General features: G+C 48.0%; 1 protein-coding gene across 2 annotated transcripts in view; it reads left to right on the top strand.

Moving 5' to 3' along the window:
* SMYD2 (SET and MYND domain containing 2) overlaps positions 1-15,157 on the top strand; it is a 50,511-nt gene that overhangs the window by 16,185 nt on the left and 19,169 nt on the right. The window contains exons 2-4 of one of the 2 annotated variants that reach the window (XM_042975797.1): positions 2,742-2,805; positions 11,934-12,044; positions 14,492-14,552. In XM_042975797.1, coding sequence (XP_042831731.1) covers positions 2,742-2,805; positions 11,934-12,044; positions 14,492-14,552 — 236 coding nt within the window. Of the gene's footprint in view, positions 1-2,741; positions 2,806-11,624; positions 11,735-11,933; positions 12,045-14,491; positions 14,553-15,157 lie in introns of those variants that run through there. The other variant, XM_042975799.1, reaches the window with a different exon arrangement.

The raw sequence follows: 15,157 nt of genomic DNA, 5'->3' as shown, positions 1-15,157 counted from the left end.
ATCAGGGACATTCTTTTTTTTTTTTTTTAAGTTTATTTATTTATTTTGAGAGAAAGAGAGACAGCAGGAGTGCAGGAGGGGCCGAGAGAGAGGGGGAAAGGGAGAATCCCAAGCGGGCTCCATGCTGCCAGCACAGAGCCCAGCGTGGGGCTCAAACTCATGAAGCCACAAGATCATGACCTGAGATGAATCCGACAGTTGGATGCTTAACCGACTGAGCCACCCAGGCGCCCCCATCAGGGACATTCTTAAGTGAAACTGGCTCCCCTCCCCCACCCTCACTCAGAGCACTGGAAGTCAAGAATACAAGGACGCTTGGACAGACCAAGGCTCTGGAAGTCTTACCCTCCAGGCTCCTGTACACCTCACATCTGCTGCAGTGCAGGTGGCGAGACAGTAGTGTTGTTCTGAAAGTAGTTTTGACCCCGCCGGCTCCCTGAAAGAGTCTCTGAGGTCCCTGCAGTCTACAGACCACATTTTGAGAACCACCTCCTTAGACAGTGGAAAGTGCACGCCAGATTGCCAACACTTAAGAGTTGGGCTTTTCTTCCTGTCCCTTGTTGTGTGTGGCTTGTAGACTTGGTGGCTGGCTGGGGTGAATGAAGCCTGGCCTGTGGGACCTTTATTATTCGGATGCAATCCCAGTAGAGTTCATCCCTAGCTCTGGAGAGCTCTTTGTTGCCCTTTCTTTCCCTTGGGATGTTACCGTAAGGCTAAAAACAAACCTTAGCTTTGTATTTACTTTACTGCTGGCCTCTGTGCAGAAAAAGCCATATAATCTTGCTTTTTCATCTGGTCTAGAGCTAATAAAGATATTTTTGTGATAATTTTCTAATCTTTTTTTATCAGGGGGCCTTAACTCTAGTTTCAGAGGCCCTTCAGGGGTCCATGGATGGTGGCTCAAAGCCTTTGAAATTTCACAAAATTTTCTGTCGTTTTGGGGGGGTGGTTGGGGAGAAGGTAGGATATTGGGAAAATTACTAGCTTCAGTCAAATTCTCAAAGAGGTTCTGTGACCTCTTTCCCTGGAAAAGCAAGGGTTGACGAACGACTGCTTCAGGTGGACATGTCCACGGGGTGGCATCCATTATCCATTTCTAAACACACGTCTTTTTGGAAAGAATTTTCAAAGTTCCCTCCCTGGCTTTGTCCATCTTTGCCTTCCATCCCGATGGCATTTCTGTAAGGTCTCCATCACTAAGTACTTGCTTACAAGTCACTTCACAGTGGTTTTTGAGAAGCTTCTTCTCCCCCCACCCCCCACCCCCCTTGTTATAAATGCAGGAGAGCAGAGACCATCCATCTCTTTTCTCTTTTATTGCACAGTGCAGAGGCAGAGCCAGGGTCCCTTCAGATGCACCTTGGGTTGGGGGGAGGGGTACTTTCCACACCCCGCTAAATCAGTGAGTTCCTTTTTAAACAGTTGAGATGTGCAAACTTGGGATATTTATTTATGCCTCAACCACAAGATGTGTTTCTCTCCCACACATTTCTTCAGCCCGCTTCTTGGAATCCAAGCGCCGTCATGAAAACTGCAAGGCAGTCTGTTTAGTTCCAACAGTAGCATTTTGGGAACAGTCTCGATGCCGTGGGAGTAGTGTGGTGACTGCCGCTCACTGACAAGGAGCGGAGCAGGGGAGGGCTCTGCAGCGTGATTATGTGTGTATGGCAGAGTCTCGGCTCTTCCAGGCCCCGAGCTGCAGGGGGGTGTGGGCGGTGTGGGGGGAGGTGGCTTCACTGCAGTGCCGCACCCCGGCAGCGGTGAGCGTGCCCCTTGTGGCCGTGACGTTGCCACAAGTCAGAAAGCTGCGGTGGGCAGGCATAAGGCAGTGCTCTGATTTAATATCGCCCATGCCTCAAAGAAATTTCTGAAGGGTTCTGTCCCCTGAGGCCTAATGCAGAGGCTTCTCAGTTTTTGAAAAAGCTTTGGCTTGTCCAACACCACAAATGCGCTGGCACCTAGCCGTTGGGAAACAACGATGTCCCTGTCCTTGATCGGAAGCTGGGAACTAGTAATACGGCAGTGGGCAGGGAGTACTGGCCTAATTACAAAGAGGCAGAAGGATCACTCAGTGGATCACACCGGCAAGGTGGAGTGTATACCGATCACACCCGGAAATCTTTTATCCGAGAATACGTCTCCGCTTGCTGGGTTGCATTATTTTTAAACTTCTCTTTCTGGGCAGCATTTGAGTTACCGACACCCTCAGTTCCATCTTCCGCCTCCCATGCATCTCTAAATAATAAAGGTTGTCACCCACGCTGCGTTTTCAGCAGTGACCTCCCGTGCAGGTGACCTCCAATCCTCTGTAGGAGGTGAGACTTCCCAGACGGTTCTGTGTCTTTCTGTCCCTCTTAAGCAGGTGAGAAAATCAGGACGTAAGAGCCCTTGACTTGCCCCCAAACTACTGAGTAATAGTGCAGGCGATGGTGGGGGTCTGGCTTCCCTGGGCAGGCTCAGGAGTCAAGGAGCACATCGTTCGTCAGTTTGGAAGGTGCCCTTCGCACGGTCAGGGTCGGGAAACGTTGGTGCATGTACTGTTTGACTGACTGACTCCTACTCGAGGACTCATTCTGGTCAGAAATCTCCTTTGGGAAAATGCCGCTTTATCAGTGGGAGAGTAAGGTAAGGTGAATCTTGGCTCTGCTTTCCGACCAGATGGCTTTTATTATTGCATGCTAAAATGTGCAGCTCCACATTTCTGTGCCTCTCGCCACTACAGTGCCCTTTCTGTTTTTAAGGAAAGAAGGATTGTCCAAATGTGGAAGATGCAAGCAGGCATTTTACTGCAATGTGGAGTGTCAGGTAGGTTCTGGGCCAACTGGCAGGGAGGGCCTCGCTTCCTCTGAAGATTGGGACCCCGATGTCCTTCCTTTCCTTGTCACCACATTTCCCAGCACCCCTTTGCAGCCAAAGCTAGAAAGCTTGGTTTGGGCCCAGGATGTGGCCGCATACCCCTGCGTGCTGGCCCAGGACGGACAGGCATCCGGTGACAGGAGGCAACCCTTGGGGGCCACGTGCAGGTGCAGGAGAAGCAGAAAGACACGAGGAGAGCGTGTTGGGTACAGGCAGGTGTGTTACCAAGGTTGACAGTTTGCCCCCAAGGCCACCAGCAACGTATGGAACATTGCAGAGATGACACATGAAAATGTTAAAGTGGTATCTTTAAAATATTTTCATTTTTACTGTCACAGGTCTATATTTTTATAAATCCCCATAAGCAGGGCCACATGTCACCCATGGCCTGTTCAAACCGAATCTGATTCCAGTCTTAGGTGAGCCCCTGGCACAGCCTTGGTATAACCAGAGGGTGACTGCCCCAGAGTGTCCTTGGATCTGGTGCCTTGGAAGCAGCCAGGGTTGGGGGGCTGGGGAGGCTGGTTGCACGTAGACCACAGCCATCTGGTTTGAGGGATAAATCTCCAGGGACTCCTGTACCACGGGAATGGGAAGCTTAAGGAAGGGTTTGGAGGCAGTGTTTTCCATGCTTGTCTGCTAGATTGTAGTTCCACAGAATGTTCGTAGGTAGGTATTCCACAGAAAATGCATCCCATGTTCTAACAGTTTGAATTTAGGGAGAATATGGTCTTTGACTTCTGTATACCCTCCTTAGTCTGTTTTTTTTGTTTTTTGTTTTTTAATGGAAACCTATTCATACACTGGGAAATGCCAGTGCTATTTAGTAGTGGCTGTAAGTGACAGGGTGGATCTTCCATATCTTCAGCTCTTTTTTTTTTTTGTCATTGTTCTTGCCATACTTGGTCTCATTTGCCTCCCCATCCCAACCCTCAGTCTACTTCTGATTACCCACTACTTTATTTTTTTTCTTTCTCTTCTCCCTATGCAGTTGGCCTCTGAAAGTCCCCAAAGAGCATTATTCTTTAGCAGTAGGAGAGGTTGCTAAACCCTGGTGTCCTGTCTGGCCATAGAGCTGCAGTCACAATGGCCCCTTGCCGGAATGAAGCATAGGCTGGGACGTTGGCCCAGGTGTGTCTCCCTTGGCTCGGAAGGCCCGATGTACAACCCACTTTCCTGTGTCTTCAGAGGTTCAGCCTGTGTGACAGTGAGAATATAAATGGGCTTGTAGTTGAGTTGTCAGGGAGTGTGCGTTCTTTTGAAGAGGGAGGGATCGTACTTGGCTCCTACTGGCTGTGGATAGAGTTTTCTGTAGTTGGGTTGCTTTGGTGTTGAGGCGATCAGTGAGCCCTGGGAATTCTAGGATTTGATTCCAGACGTGATGAGTTAGCTCCTTCTGTATTTAGGTTAAATACTTCTAGAAAACTTAACTCATTACGTTGTGGTTCTTCAGAGAAGCAAGATAATAAAACCACATAGAGTTCAGACAATATAACATGGAATAGTAGGAGATGATGCTAGCTTTGCAACCTACCGGCTCCGTGAACATGGCAAGTCATGGGACGTCTCTGAGCTCGGTTTCTTCAAACGTGAATGAACGAAGGCAGCAGGGCCCATCCTGACAGATGTCAAGGACGTAGTGATCTGATAGCTATGAAAGTTCTATATAAACTGTGACGCTCTGTATGGGTGAGGGCCTATGAAAAAACAATATGACAGTAATTTAGGCTGGACTGAAACTTAGCCGATAAAGTACACAGCATACTTTTAGATTTGAGGGACTTTTTTTTTTTTTTTAACCCTAAGAGAATGGATGGATTCTAAGAACTCGAGAACATTAACGGTGTATGTTGTGTGAGTCGTGCTTGTGACAAAATGAGTCTTAACTTCTCTGATTAACCATGAACCCTGCATCAATATGAAATACCAGCACATGCGAGATGCAGAGTTATGTCTAGGTCTTCTGAGCGTGCTGCTAACTTCGCCTCCACTAGGCCTCGCTAGGTGTCATTATTTTGATGAATCGTTACAGTGCCCAGTTGGGGTGTTAGAGGCGGCCATTGTGGTTCCCCTTCCCTTCAGGACCTAGTTTGCCAAAGCTGCAGACTCCAAAACCTCATCTGTGAGCACGCAGTGAGGGGTGCTCCCGCTGGGGAGGTCCGCGCATCACCCGGAGGTGCCAGCCTGTGTGTATGAGGATGCCCGCATCTCACCTCGTAACAGGCAGTTTGCCGCCTGTACGTTCTCCTGTGGACAGATTGTCCAGGTGGTCGGACGCTGACGAGATGACTTGGCTGGCAGGGAAGCCCGGCACGGGGGGTGCCGCTCTGTGACGCAAAGTCGTGTTCAGAGGCCCTCGGGCCAAGACAGCTTGCCGTGTCCAGCCTGGCGGTGTGGAGGCCTCCCTGCTCCTGACCCCGTGCCGGGGCCAGGACTCCGTCAGCCCTGGCTGAACTTCTGCAGGTCCATTTCTCTGTGCTTCTGCGAAGTATCTGGCGGATCAGGTACCCTCCTAGGCGACACGTGATACACGCTTCCTGATCCCACTTGTTGCCGGAGGTGACAGGCCGGACTTCATCTGGAAGTTTCACTTTTGTTCCACCTGTCCCCTTTTGCTGAAGGGAGAGGTTAATGGCCGCCAAGGTTTTCCATCCTTCAGCACCGAAGAACTAAATCAGTGCAGGGCAGTGGGATGTAGTGACATAGAACGGTCCTACGGGTTTAATAAAAGTAAGTGCCTGGAAATACATGGCGGGTCAGGAGCTTCATACAGAAAATCATTAGGGAGGAATCTGGGGCGTTAGCTCCAGATAAAAATGTATTCAGGGTTCCTCCCAGGGGGATGCTGGGTTGGGATCAAAGGGGAGGCTGTGCTGCAGGAGGGAACGTGGCACAGAACAAGGACAGTGATGGTTAAGAGGCAGGTAACTGAGCGATTCTCCACCTAAGAAAGCATCAGCTGCTCCTCTTACCTGGGCCTTCTTCGCAGGCGGACCCCGCCCACCTGGAGTCCCGCACGTGGGCACCAGAGAGCAGAGGGTGGGGCCGGAGTGGAGTTTACCGGGTCTGGGATGGCAGCAGTGACACCCACAGTGGTTGGGTGACCTGCCCAAGGTCACAGTGGCAGAGCTGGGACTAGACTCTACAGACCGCTGGCAGAGGGCCGTCGCCACTTCCCAGCACTGTGCTCAGGAGTCCCGAGGGCCCTTGGGAGAGGGGGCGCTATAGGAACGTGGCAGAGAAATGGCCTTTAGTAGATGTGAGAGGGGAGAGCCCCTCTGGTGGTGTTGTCTCCGCCAAAAATCTCTCCAAGGCACGCGTTCCTCCCCGTGGCTTTCCCCTTTCCGGGAGCGCAGCGTCTTAGGAGGCCCTGTTCACTGTGTGTGTGTCCTCTCTCCGAGCCCTCCTCTCCGACTGCAGTGCTTTAGGAGTTTGCTTTATTTTATACAATTTGGTGATATCTTGTCCCATTTACTTTTCTCTTCATCCACTTGACTCGGTGTGATCCTGCCAGAGGAAAGATTTTAATTGATGATGCATGAAAGGATAATGGGAGGAAACATAAAAGAAATAGAAATTCCTTTTTAGTTAGGCTTATTTTGTAACCTGTATGTTTTAATGAACTCTATTTATTTTTATAAATATGCCTGGAAAGCTAAGTATATCATTCCCCTCACTTAGGCTTCTTCATTAAATTGCACCGTGACACGTTCAAGAGGATAGTCTTACAAAGTTATTTTATAGAGGAGCCATAGAGAGTAGAACTTTCTAGGGTATTATTTCTTAACATCAACAAAGAGAAAAGAAACTATTTGTGATTCATAAATGGAGGTGATGGGGTTAGGAGTATGCTTTTGAAAGTAAGAAGGAGCATACCCTGATGGGTGTAAAAAAACATGTTTGAAGAGCACGTGACTCAGGATGAGAGAAAATTTGTGACTTTTGTCATTGACTAGGAAATAGCCCCAGCATAGAAAATGCCTAAGAAATGCCCATCTGACCCTGTTGTCGTTATGGGTGATTTAGTGAATGGGGCCAGAGTTGTAGGTTCAGTCCTGGTGAAATTCACTTTGGTCTCATAGCCCAAACCCAGGAAGCATCTTGAACTTGATCACTCTTTTCTCTAAATGTTTCACATCCGCGGTAAGAAAGCATGTGGATGAATGAACGAGCGCGTCCCACTGCTCTTGTGTCGGACCAGAAAACAAAACACGTGTTCTTGTGATGGTCGTTCAGCAGCCTTCCCGTGAGATGGTCGGTGCGTACCTGACGGCTTTTGCGCCGTTCCTCTGGAAGATAATGGTAGTGGCAGCAGAGATCACGTGACGTTTTCTTACTATTCCACATTTCAGGAAGTCACACGCATTTGTCCAAGTAGACTATGTCTGTTTTGAAAGCTCCATTACAGCAAGAGAAACACCAGACGCAAGAGTTAGAAAGGGGTCTGCACAATAAAACCCCCCCATCTCCTTGTCCAGGAAGACAACGTACCATCTCACTCAGCAAAAAACTGGAGGAAATAGCAATCACTCTTTACTTCCAGCGTTGGAAATGCTGGTGTACCGGGAGACAATTTCACAGCTCTTTATGCATCTTTAGGCATTTTTGTCCATGCACAAAAAGGAAAATCAGGCAGAGCATGATTACGCTGGCTGAAAATGACTTAGAAGTTTATAAAGGGTACAGAAATTTCTGTATCTTTTATGTAGATTTAGTTGTTTAATTTTATTCCACAAATACTCTGTGCTCATTTTAGAAAAATTAGAAAGTACAGTCTGAAATGAGAACAAAAGGAGGATCCATAATCTTGTCCTTCCACAGAAAATCACTACTAGCACTTTGGGATGTGTCTTTCTGAGTCCTTCCTGTGTGTTTATTTGTATAATTTTCTGGAAAATAGGATCCAAATTTACATAAAATTGTATAAAGATTACAATCAGGGCAGGAGTATTAGCTTGACTTTTGAACAAAAACATTAGAAAAAGTCTGGGGCGCCTGGGTGGCTCAGTCAGTTAAGCATCCGACTTCGGCTCAGGTCATGATCTCACAGTTCGTGGGTTCAAGCCCTGCGTTGGGCTTTGTGCTGACAGCTCAGAGCCTGGAGCCTGCTTCGGATTCTGTGTCTCCCTCTCTCTCTCTGTCTCTCTCTCTGCTCCTCCCCTGCTCGCTCGCTCTCTCTCTCTCTCTCTCTCCCCCTCTCTCTTCTCTCAAAATAAGTAAACATTAAAAAAAATTTTAAAAAAAGAAAAAGTTTTAGAGGGGCTCCTGGGTGGCTCAGTTGGTTAAGTGTTTGACATCAGCTCAGGTCACGATCTTATGGTTCATGGGTTCGAGCTCCACGTCAGGCTCTGTGCTGACAGCTCAGAGCCTGGAGCCTGCTTCGGATTCTGTGTCTTCCTTTCTCCCAGCCCCTCCCCTGCACATGTGCTCTCTCTCTTTCTCTCTCTCCTTCTCTCTCTCTCTCTCTCAAAAATAAATAAACATTAAAAGAATTTTAAAAATGGAAGTCTTAGAAAAACTGACAAAAATGTTTTAAAAATTAGCATAAAGGGTTCTCTGTGTATAAAGAAACTGCCAATACTAGAAAACAAAACTATTAATTGGTAACATTTATTCCTGTTCATCAGGCTAGCTTAAATTTTTTTCAATTTTGTCCAATCTGATTGTTTACAATTTTTTATAGTCATAACTAGGGCACATGCCCCTGGTGGGTTCTCTATGACGTGTGGACCATCTCTGCAGTAGAAGAAGTATGTAAGGATATGCCCAGAACCTGACATTTCTGCCAGATGCTCTCCTCCCTCCCACCTTTTTGTTAAAAAAAAAAAAAAAAAAAGAATTACAACTGAGCAGTGCCACTGAGGTACATCTCTGTCTTTCCTCCTTTAATCCACATCTCTCACCACCTTCCAGCAGAGAGTGAAAACTTATTCTGGGAAATTCCGCTTAATGAAACTTAAGTGATTCTGCACTTTGAATCTATCTGACTCTCTGATTTGACTGCCATGTGTGGGATTGTCTCACATTACAGGTGCTCTTTATAGGTCTCCTGACATAGTCATGAACTTCTTAAAGTCAAGGACTACGCTTCCCATCCCTGCCTCTAGGCAGTGGTAGGACTTACTGAATGAATGAACAAACCAGGGAATGAACAGTTAAGCAGTGCTTTCTGAGAGGGCACTATGTGCCAGGCACTGTTCTGGCTGAGCTGTTGGATCCTCACAGGGACCCTTTGTGGTTGCATGAATGCCTGATTATTCCTACATGAAGGTCCGCCATTTCTTGGTCATCTTCAGGCTTCATATCCGATTGCCACTGTTGGAAGGTGTAAAACCAGAGACTCAGAATCCTGGACCTGCTAAGTAACTCGGGGATTATGTTATTTACAGCCAAGGGTACAGATGCAGAGGGATTAAGAGGTCTGCCTAGTGTCACATAGCTGCAGAACGGGGACAAGAACGCAGGTTTCCTGAGCCCCAGACCAGTGTCTGCTTGACAGCTCTCTGCTCTTCTCCCACAGTGTCCCTTGTAGTCTGGTTCCCTTCCCTGTGGGGACACATTCATATCAGTAAGTGTCATCGTTGTGTGTTATTTATACTAACATTAATTTTATGTTAATTCTATTACTAAGTTAATTCTATTAAGAAACAATAGATAAATCATAGTAAGGAAGGTTCGTATTAAACTTCTCTCTCCCAGGAGTCGTTGTTGTTAAACACTGATACCAAGGCCTACAGTTCAGAAAAGCAGCCTCTGGGAGGCCCTGCGGAGTGCTTCTCCTAGAACCCCCAGTTTCACCCTGGACACTCGCTCACAGATGTTAATTATCCGTCTGTCCCCGGCTGGCGGTCCCTGTTTCCTGCAGCTATCCCGAGGCCTGACGCCCTCTTGTCTTTTCTCTCTTTGCCTCATCACTGTGCTCTCATTTCAGGCTTTGGCTAAAAACAGATCCCCTTCTCCCTTGTGCATATCTTGTCATTTCTTTCTCTCCCTGCTCTTAGTTATATTCGGCACGGCGTTATTCAATCGTGCAGAACATCTTGGCACAGAATTTGAGCCAATGGCCTGTGCCACGTAGCGTATTAAGTCATTAGGTGACATGGTGTTTTTCCTTCTTGGGATGGAGGTGGGGGGCAAAAGGGTAGAGAGACATCTTCATTCATTCAGCAACTTCATTAAGTGCCTTGTAAATGCCAGGCCTTGTTCTAGGTTCTGGGGTTATAAATGTGGAAAAAAGCACACCAGACTGAGTTCCTTTATTTTAATGGGGAGAGACAGATACTAACCAAAAAACTTATAAATATGTAGTGTATCAGTTGGTGAGAAGTGCGTAAGAAGCCTGGAGCAGGGAAATGGACAGTGACGGGCATGTGTTGTTTTGATAGGCTATTCATGGCAGGCATCTTGGGAAGGTGACATTTGAGCAGAGATGTGGAAGGGTGAGGCAGGGAGCAAAATGGGTATCTAGGGGGAGAGGGCCGTAGTCAGGGATACAGCGGGTGAGAAAGGTCTTACGGCAGGAGCATGCATGGTCTGTTTAAGGAGTTGCAGGGGGACTGTGTGGTTGACGTGGAGTGAGGCAAGGAGAGCGTGGTAGGAGGCGATGAGGTCAGAGGAGTGGAGCGGGCTCCCGTCATGAGTGGCTCATCGTTGTCTTTAAGATTTTGCCTTTGGCTGTGAGATGAGAAGCCGTTTGAAGGTTCTGAGCTGAGACCTGGTGGGATCTGAGTTCTGTGTGGCAGGATGGACCGCCCGCCCGGGCTGCTCTGTGGGCATGGCCCACAGGGGCAGGGGCAGAAGCAGGCGTCCGGGTGGGAGGCCTGGGCAGTACTGGTGGTGGGGCAGGGCAGGAAGGCGGGGCCGGGAAGGGCAACCGGGTTCCAGATGGTTCTGAAGGCAGGGAGAACGGACGTGCCGGAGGTGAATGTGGAGTGTGAGGGGGTGAGAGCACGGATGTCCCCGGGTTCCAGCCCGAGCATCGGAAAGAACAGACTGGCCGTTTTCTGAGGTGGGGAGGCTGAGGGAAGAAGAGGACACACCCAATTCTGTGGAGAGAGAGCAAGTCTGAAGACTCCCGTCAATATGCCAAGTGCTCTGACGCTTCCCCCCTCCAGTCATCCTCCCTCCACCCTCCACCCCCAGCCCTCGCCCATTCCTCCCAGTTTCCAGCTCTGCTTCCGCTCTCCCTGCGGTGTCCTCGCCCCCCGCTGTCCCTGGCCCCTTCACGCCAGCACTGCTGGTTTTTGTCAGTCAGTGGTGAGCTCCATGACGTCCAGTCAGTTCTCAGTCATCCCACCAGCCTCGCCACCAGCGACCACATCACTAGTCCTCCGCCTTCCTCAGACTACTTTCCTCCTTGGCTGCCACAGCACCATGCTGCCCATCCTCCCTCACCCCGCCTGTCTCCACAGATGGCGTCTCTGCCCTGCCAGTAGTGGCCCAACCTGGGCCATAGGAGTGGCCAGATGGGACCAAAAGGAATACAGTGTCCCTGTGCTATCAACTGAATCTTTAAGGAGTCTGTATTCCTAAATATTCCCAATAGCTGCCTTTGTCAGACTCTTTGAGGGCCCTCGACAAAGCCTTCATTTGTGTTTTGCTTTTTATCACCTGTACGAGGGGGCTAGTTGCTGAGTACGGCTATCAGTTATTTGCCCTGATGTGAGGAGAGAACCAGCCAGGACTGTGAGGGAGCAGGGCCACATCAATGGCTAATGCCCCGTCACTCACCACTGTGGTTTGACAACTCCCACAGATAATGGAAAGCTGTAGGAGTTGTTTGGAATAACCAGAGGCTGCAGAAAGACACGAGATGCTTGATGAAAAAACACAAAGCAGATTTTCTCATCCCAGCAGCCTTGGCCAGGCCCAAGTCAAGGTCATACAGCCATCTCTATCTTAAAGGATGTTTTTATCTCTAGCTTTTATGAGCATCATCATGTTTTCCAAAAGGAAACATATTTCACTTGACCCTAACTAGAGGGACTTACTGCGTCCTCTCTTCTCGAACTTTATTTCTGTGTGTGTGTGTTTGTGTGTGTGTGTGTGTTTAATCCTTTTTTTTTTAACCTTCCCAGAAAGAAGATTGGCCCATGCACAAGCTGGAATGTTCTCCCATGGTTGTTTTTGGGGAAAACTGGAATCCCTCAGAGACTGTGAGGCTGACTGCAAGGATTCTGGCCAAACAGGTGAGGAAATGGGCTAATATTCAAGTGCATTTTCTTTTCTTTTTTTCTTAAAGGTCAGAAAGATGAGTGACCTGTGGGTGGTGATCGGCTCTTGTTAAACATTCTTGGACTCTGTTTCCTGCCATGTCCCTATGGACGGGCGTGGGAACGGCAGTCCCGGCATAAGCTGGTCTGTCCTTTGTCCCCTGCTAATAGGATGTCACTTACCCTAGGCCAGGAACATAGCCACAGCTGTTAAGTTCTGAACTTTTTATGAGATAGGTTTACATAGAAAAATATGGCCTTTTGAAGCATGAAGACCCGAGTGAAAACAACTAGAGCATCCCAGGGACCCAGACTGGCCTGAGAAGCTTCGCGATTTTCCCTTTTCTTTCTGACACCTGGAGGGCACCCTACCTCTCCTCCGTGCTGTGCGCTGTCCCTCCCTGCCTCCATACTTGCTCTTGCCCAGACAGGCAAGGAATGGGATAGAGCCACCAGCATGGCCTATGCAAAGGAGAAGGGAAAGAGAAGGAGTGGAAAGAAGTAGAGATCTAGGTAAGGGGAGAGAGGAACAGGGTAAAAGAAGACGAAGCAAAGAAAGAATTGCCCCCAGTGGGAGCAGATGACGGCTGTGAACAGTTTCTCGCACTGATGATGCCAGGACCGGGGTCCTCTGCTGTTCTTCGTCAGTCCTTACTGGTTGTGGGCCGATGACGCCGGATCTCCAAAGGACCAAACCAAAGAAAGGGGGGAAGCACCGTAGGGCATGTCCTTGTGACACCGTGAAGTAGGTCATGTGGCACTTACAAGGCATAGATCCGTGGAGGCGCTCGCTAATACTGAGGAAGTTGGTGGCAGGACCTCTGTACTGTAATGTTTTGAAGCTGAAATTTCATCCACCTCTTCTTCATACCTACCTCCCTGCTTGCCTTTAAAACTTTCTATTTTTTACCTAAGCCAAATGTGATTGTAATGACTGGCACATATCTGTCCCCAACCCAAGTGAGGATCCTGGGCGACATAAACAGAAGTAGAACATTTCCGAACTCTGAGGTCATTGTTCCATTATGTGCAGCTTGGGTCAGGTGCTCGCTGAAATGCCACTTCATCAGCTCATGGGGCAACCAAAGGATTCAAGGGTTGCCTGCAGGGTGAGACCAAAGACTCCAAATGGTTTCCCCTGGAGGATGTTGACTTTTGTGTCCTTATGAACAATTGTCTTGAAACATATGCTGAGTTCGCGGTCAGAAGGAAAGGGTAGGAGGAAATGGGGTGCCTCTGGGAGGTGTCAGGGTGAATAAACCACCACAGTTAGATCTGTAAGTGTCTTGGGAAGATGGGTGACTGGTTTGTTGGTTCTTCCCTCCCCCACCTCCAGCTCTGTCATGTCGTTTATAGAAATTGTGGTTAAGAATTCAGACGAAGCTGGTGTGCTTTCCTGAAGGAGAAGCCTTCCCAGGCAAGATGCCTTGCTAATCTTATAGAAATGTGTCCTGTGAATGGGAGATTTCTGCTCCAAAAAGAACAATTGAAGTGTTCGGGCACCAGGAGGGGGGTCTGAATGCTCTGATGAGTTTATACCAGTTCCATTCAACTTTTATTATAATTACTACTACTACTAATAGTCTATTAAATGAAAAGTTACCTGCCCATCGTTTCATCTCAGTAGGACTGGATGATTAGAAAAACCAGACCATTTGTATTCTAGTAGCTTGCAAAGGATTAGGGGAGACAGGCTACCCAACTACCAAGGGGAAGCTTAACATGTTAACTAGGGAGGTGAGAGCGCCCTGTTAGACCACCTGTATCCCCAAATTGAATAGCCAGATTACAAAGACACGGCCTCAGGCCAGCTCTTGAGCTCCGCTTTTGAACTCTTGTCAACACCAAGTTTATTCATGTTCTCAAAGCCTAGCAGGTTTACTATTGTTAGCTCCTCTTGGGGTGTCTAGAACAAAGCCAGAAACACGTTTAAAGTGAATCTGGGCTCACAGATACCACCAAAAGTGTTCTTTTTGAAACACAGAATTTGAGATCATTTTAGCCTATGCTTAAAGAAAGTGTAAAATGGATGGGGGGTTTGATTTTGTTCCTTTTTAGAAGGAGAAATAATAAATAGGATGGTTTCTCTGTAGACTCAGAGTCCTTTTAAGTCGGGGCCCTAAAAAGTTGATTTCCCGCCACTCTGCTTTCCCGTAACAGGCATTTTTGAGCCTACTGTGTGCGTATGGCATTACCAGGGAGTCAGGAATGTGGCAGAAGCTCTAAAAAGTTTTCTGAAGGAGTCTGTCGGGTTTGGGTGTTGGGCAAACACTCTCCAAGCCCGATGACAGGACTCCTTAGAGAGTTTTCTTTGCTTCATTGAGGATCATTGCTCTTCCTTCATGTCGATGTAAAAGTGAAAGCAGTGTTTTTTGCCCCAGTGGTTAAAATCTCCTTCTCTGTGATTTCTTTCCAATTGCTAGAAAATCCACCCAGAGAGAACGCCTTCAGAGAACTTGTTAGCTGTGAAGGAGTTTGAATCACGTAAGTCTTTCTGTGACTTCTGTGACTGGCCGAAGAGTTATTTTAGTGACACCGTTAATGGGGACTAAGGATTGAAGAAGGGGAATTGCGGAAAGCTTGTATTCGTCGCGGTGGTGGGGATTTTAATTACTAGTTTTTACTTTGATTTGTGTGGTGTTTTGAAAAATGACTATAACTTTTTTTTTTTTTCTGAGTTGACATGATTAGTAGGAAATAATTAAGGGGAAGTAGGAACTCGCAGGATGAATTATTGTGTCCCGAGCGATCTCCTGCTGGCTCTCCTGGCATGCTGAATATTTTTGTATCTTTGCTGAATTGCAGTCCTGTAAACAGCTGATGGCCTGACTGAAAAGCATTAAGCCAGGGCTGTCCAGCTTCTTGACCATGACACAGATTCCAGAGCCAGTGGGGGGAGAGGGGGCTGGGCCAGACCGAGGCTGGTTATCCATCCTGGCCACCCATTCCCGACCTCGTTACTAACAGTCAGTTGAAATTTCATGTTCTGAGTGACTTCCCGGTTGTCACAGGAAGAGAAGGAAGAAACGGCATGCCTTTCTTTGCCTAGAGTTTATCATTTAGACCAAGTAGTGGGGAAGAAGATTTTC

Source organism: Panthera tigris, chromosome F3, assembly GCF_018350195.1.
Source record: "Panthera tigris isolate Pti1 chromosome F3, P.tigris_Pti1_mat1.1, whole genome shotgun sequence".
NCBI lineage: Eukaryota > Metazoa > Chordata > Mammalia > Carnivora > Felidae > Panthera > Panthera tigris.
This window is presented reverse-complemented; position numbering and strand designations above follow the sequence as displayed.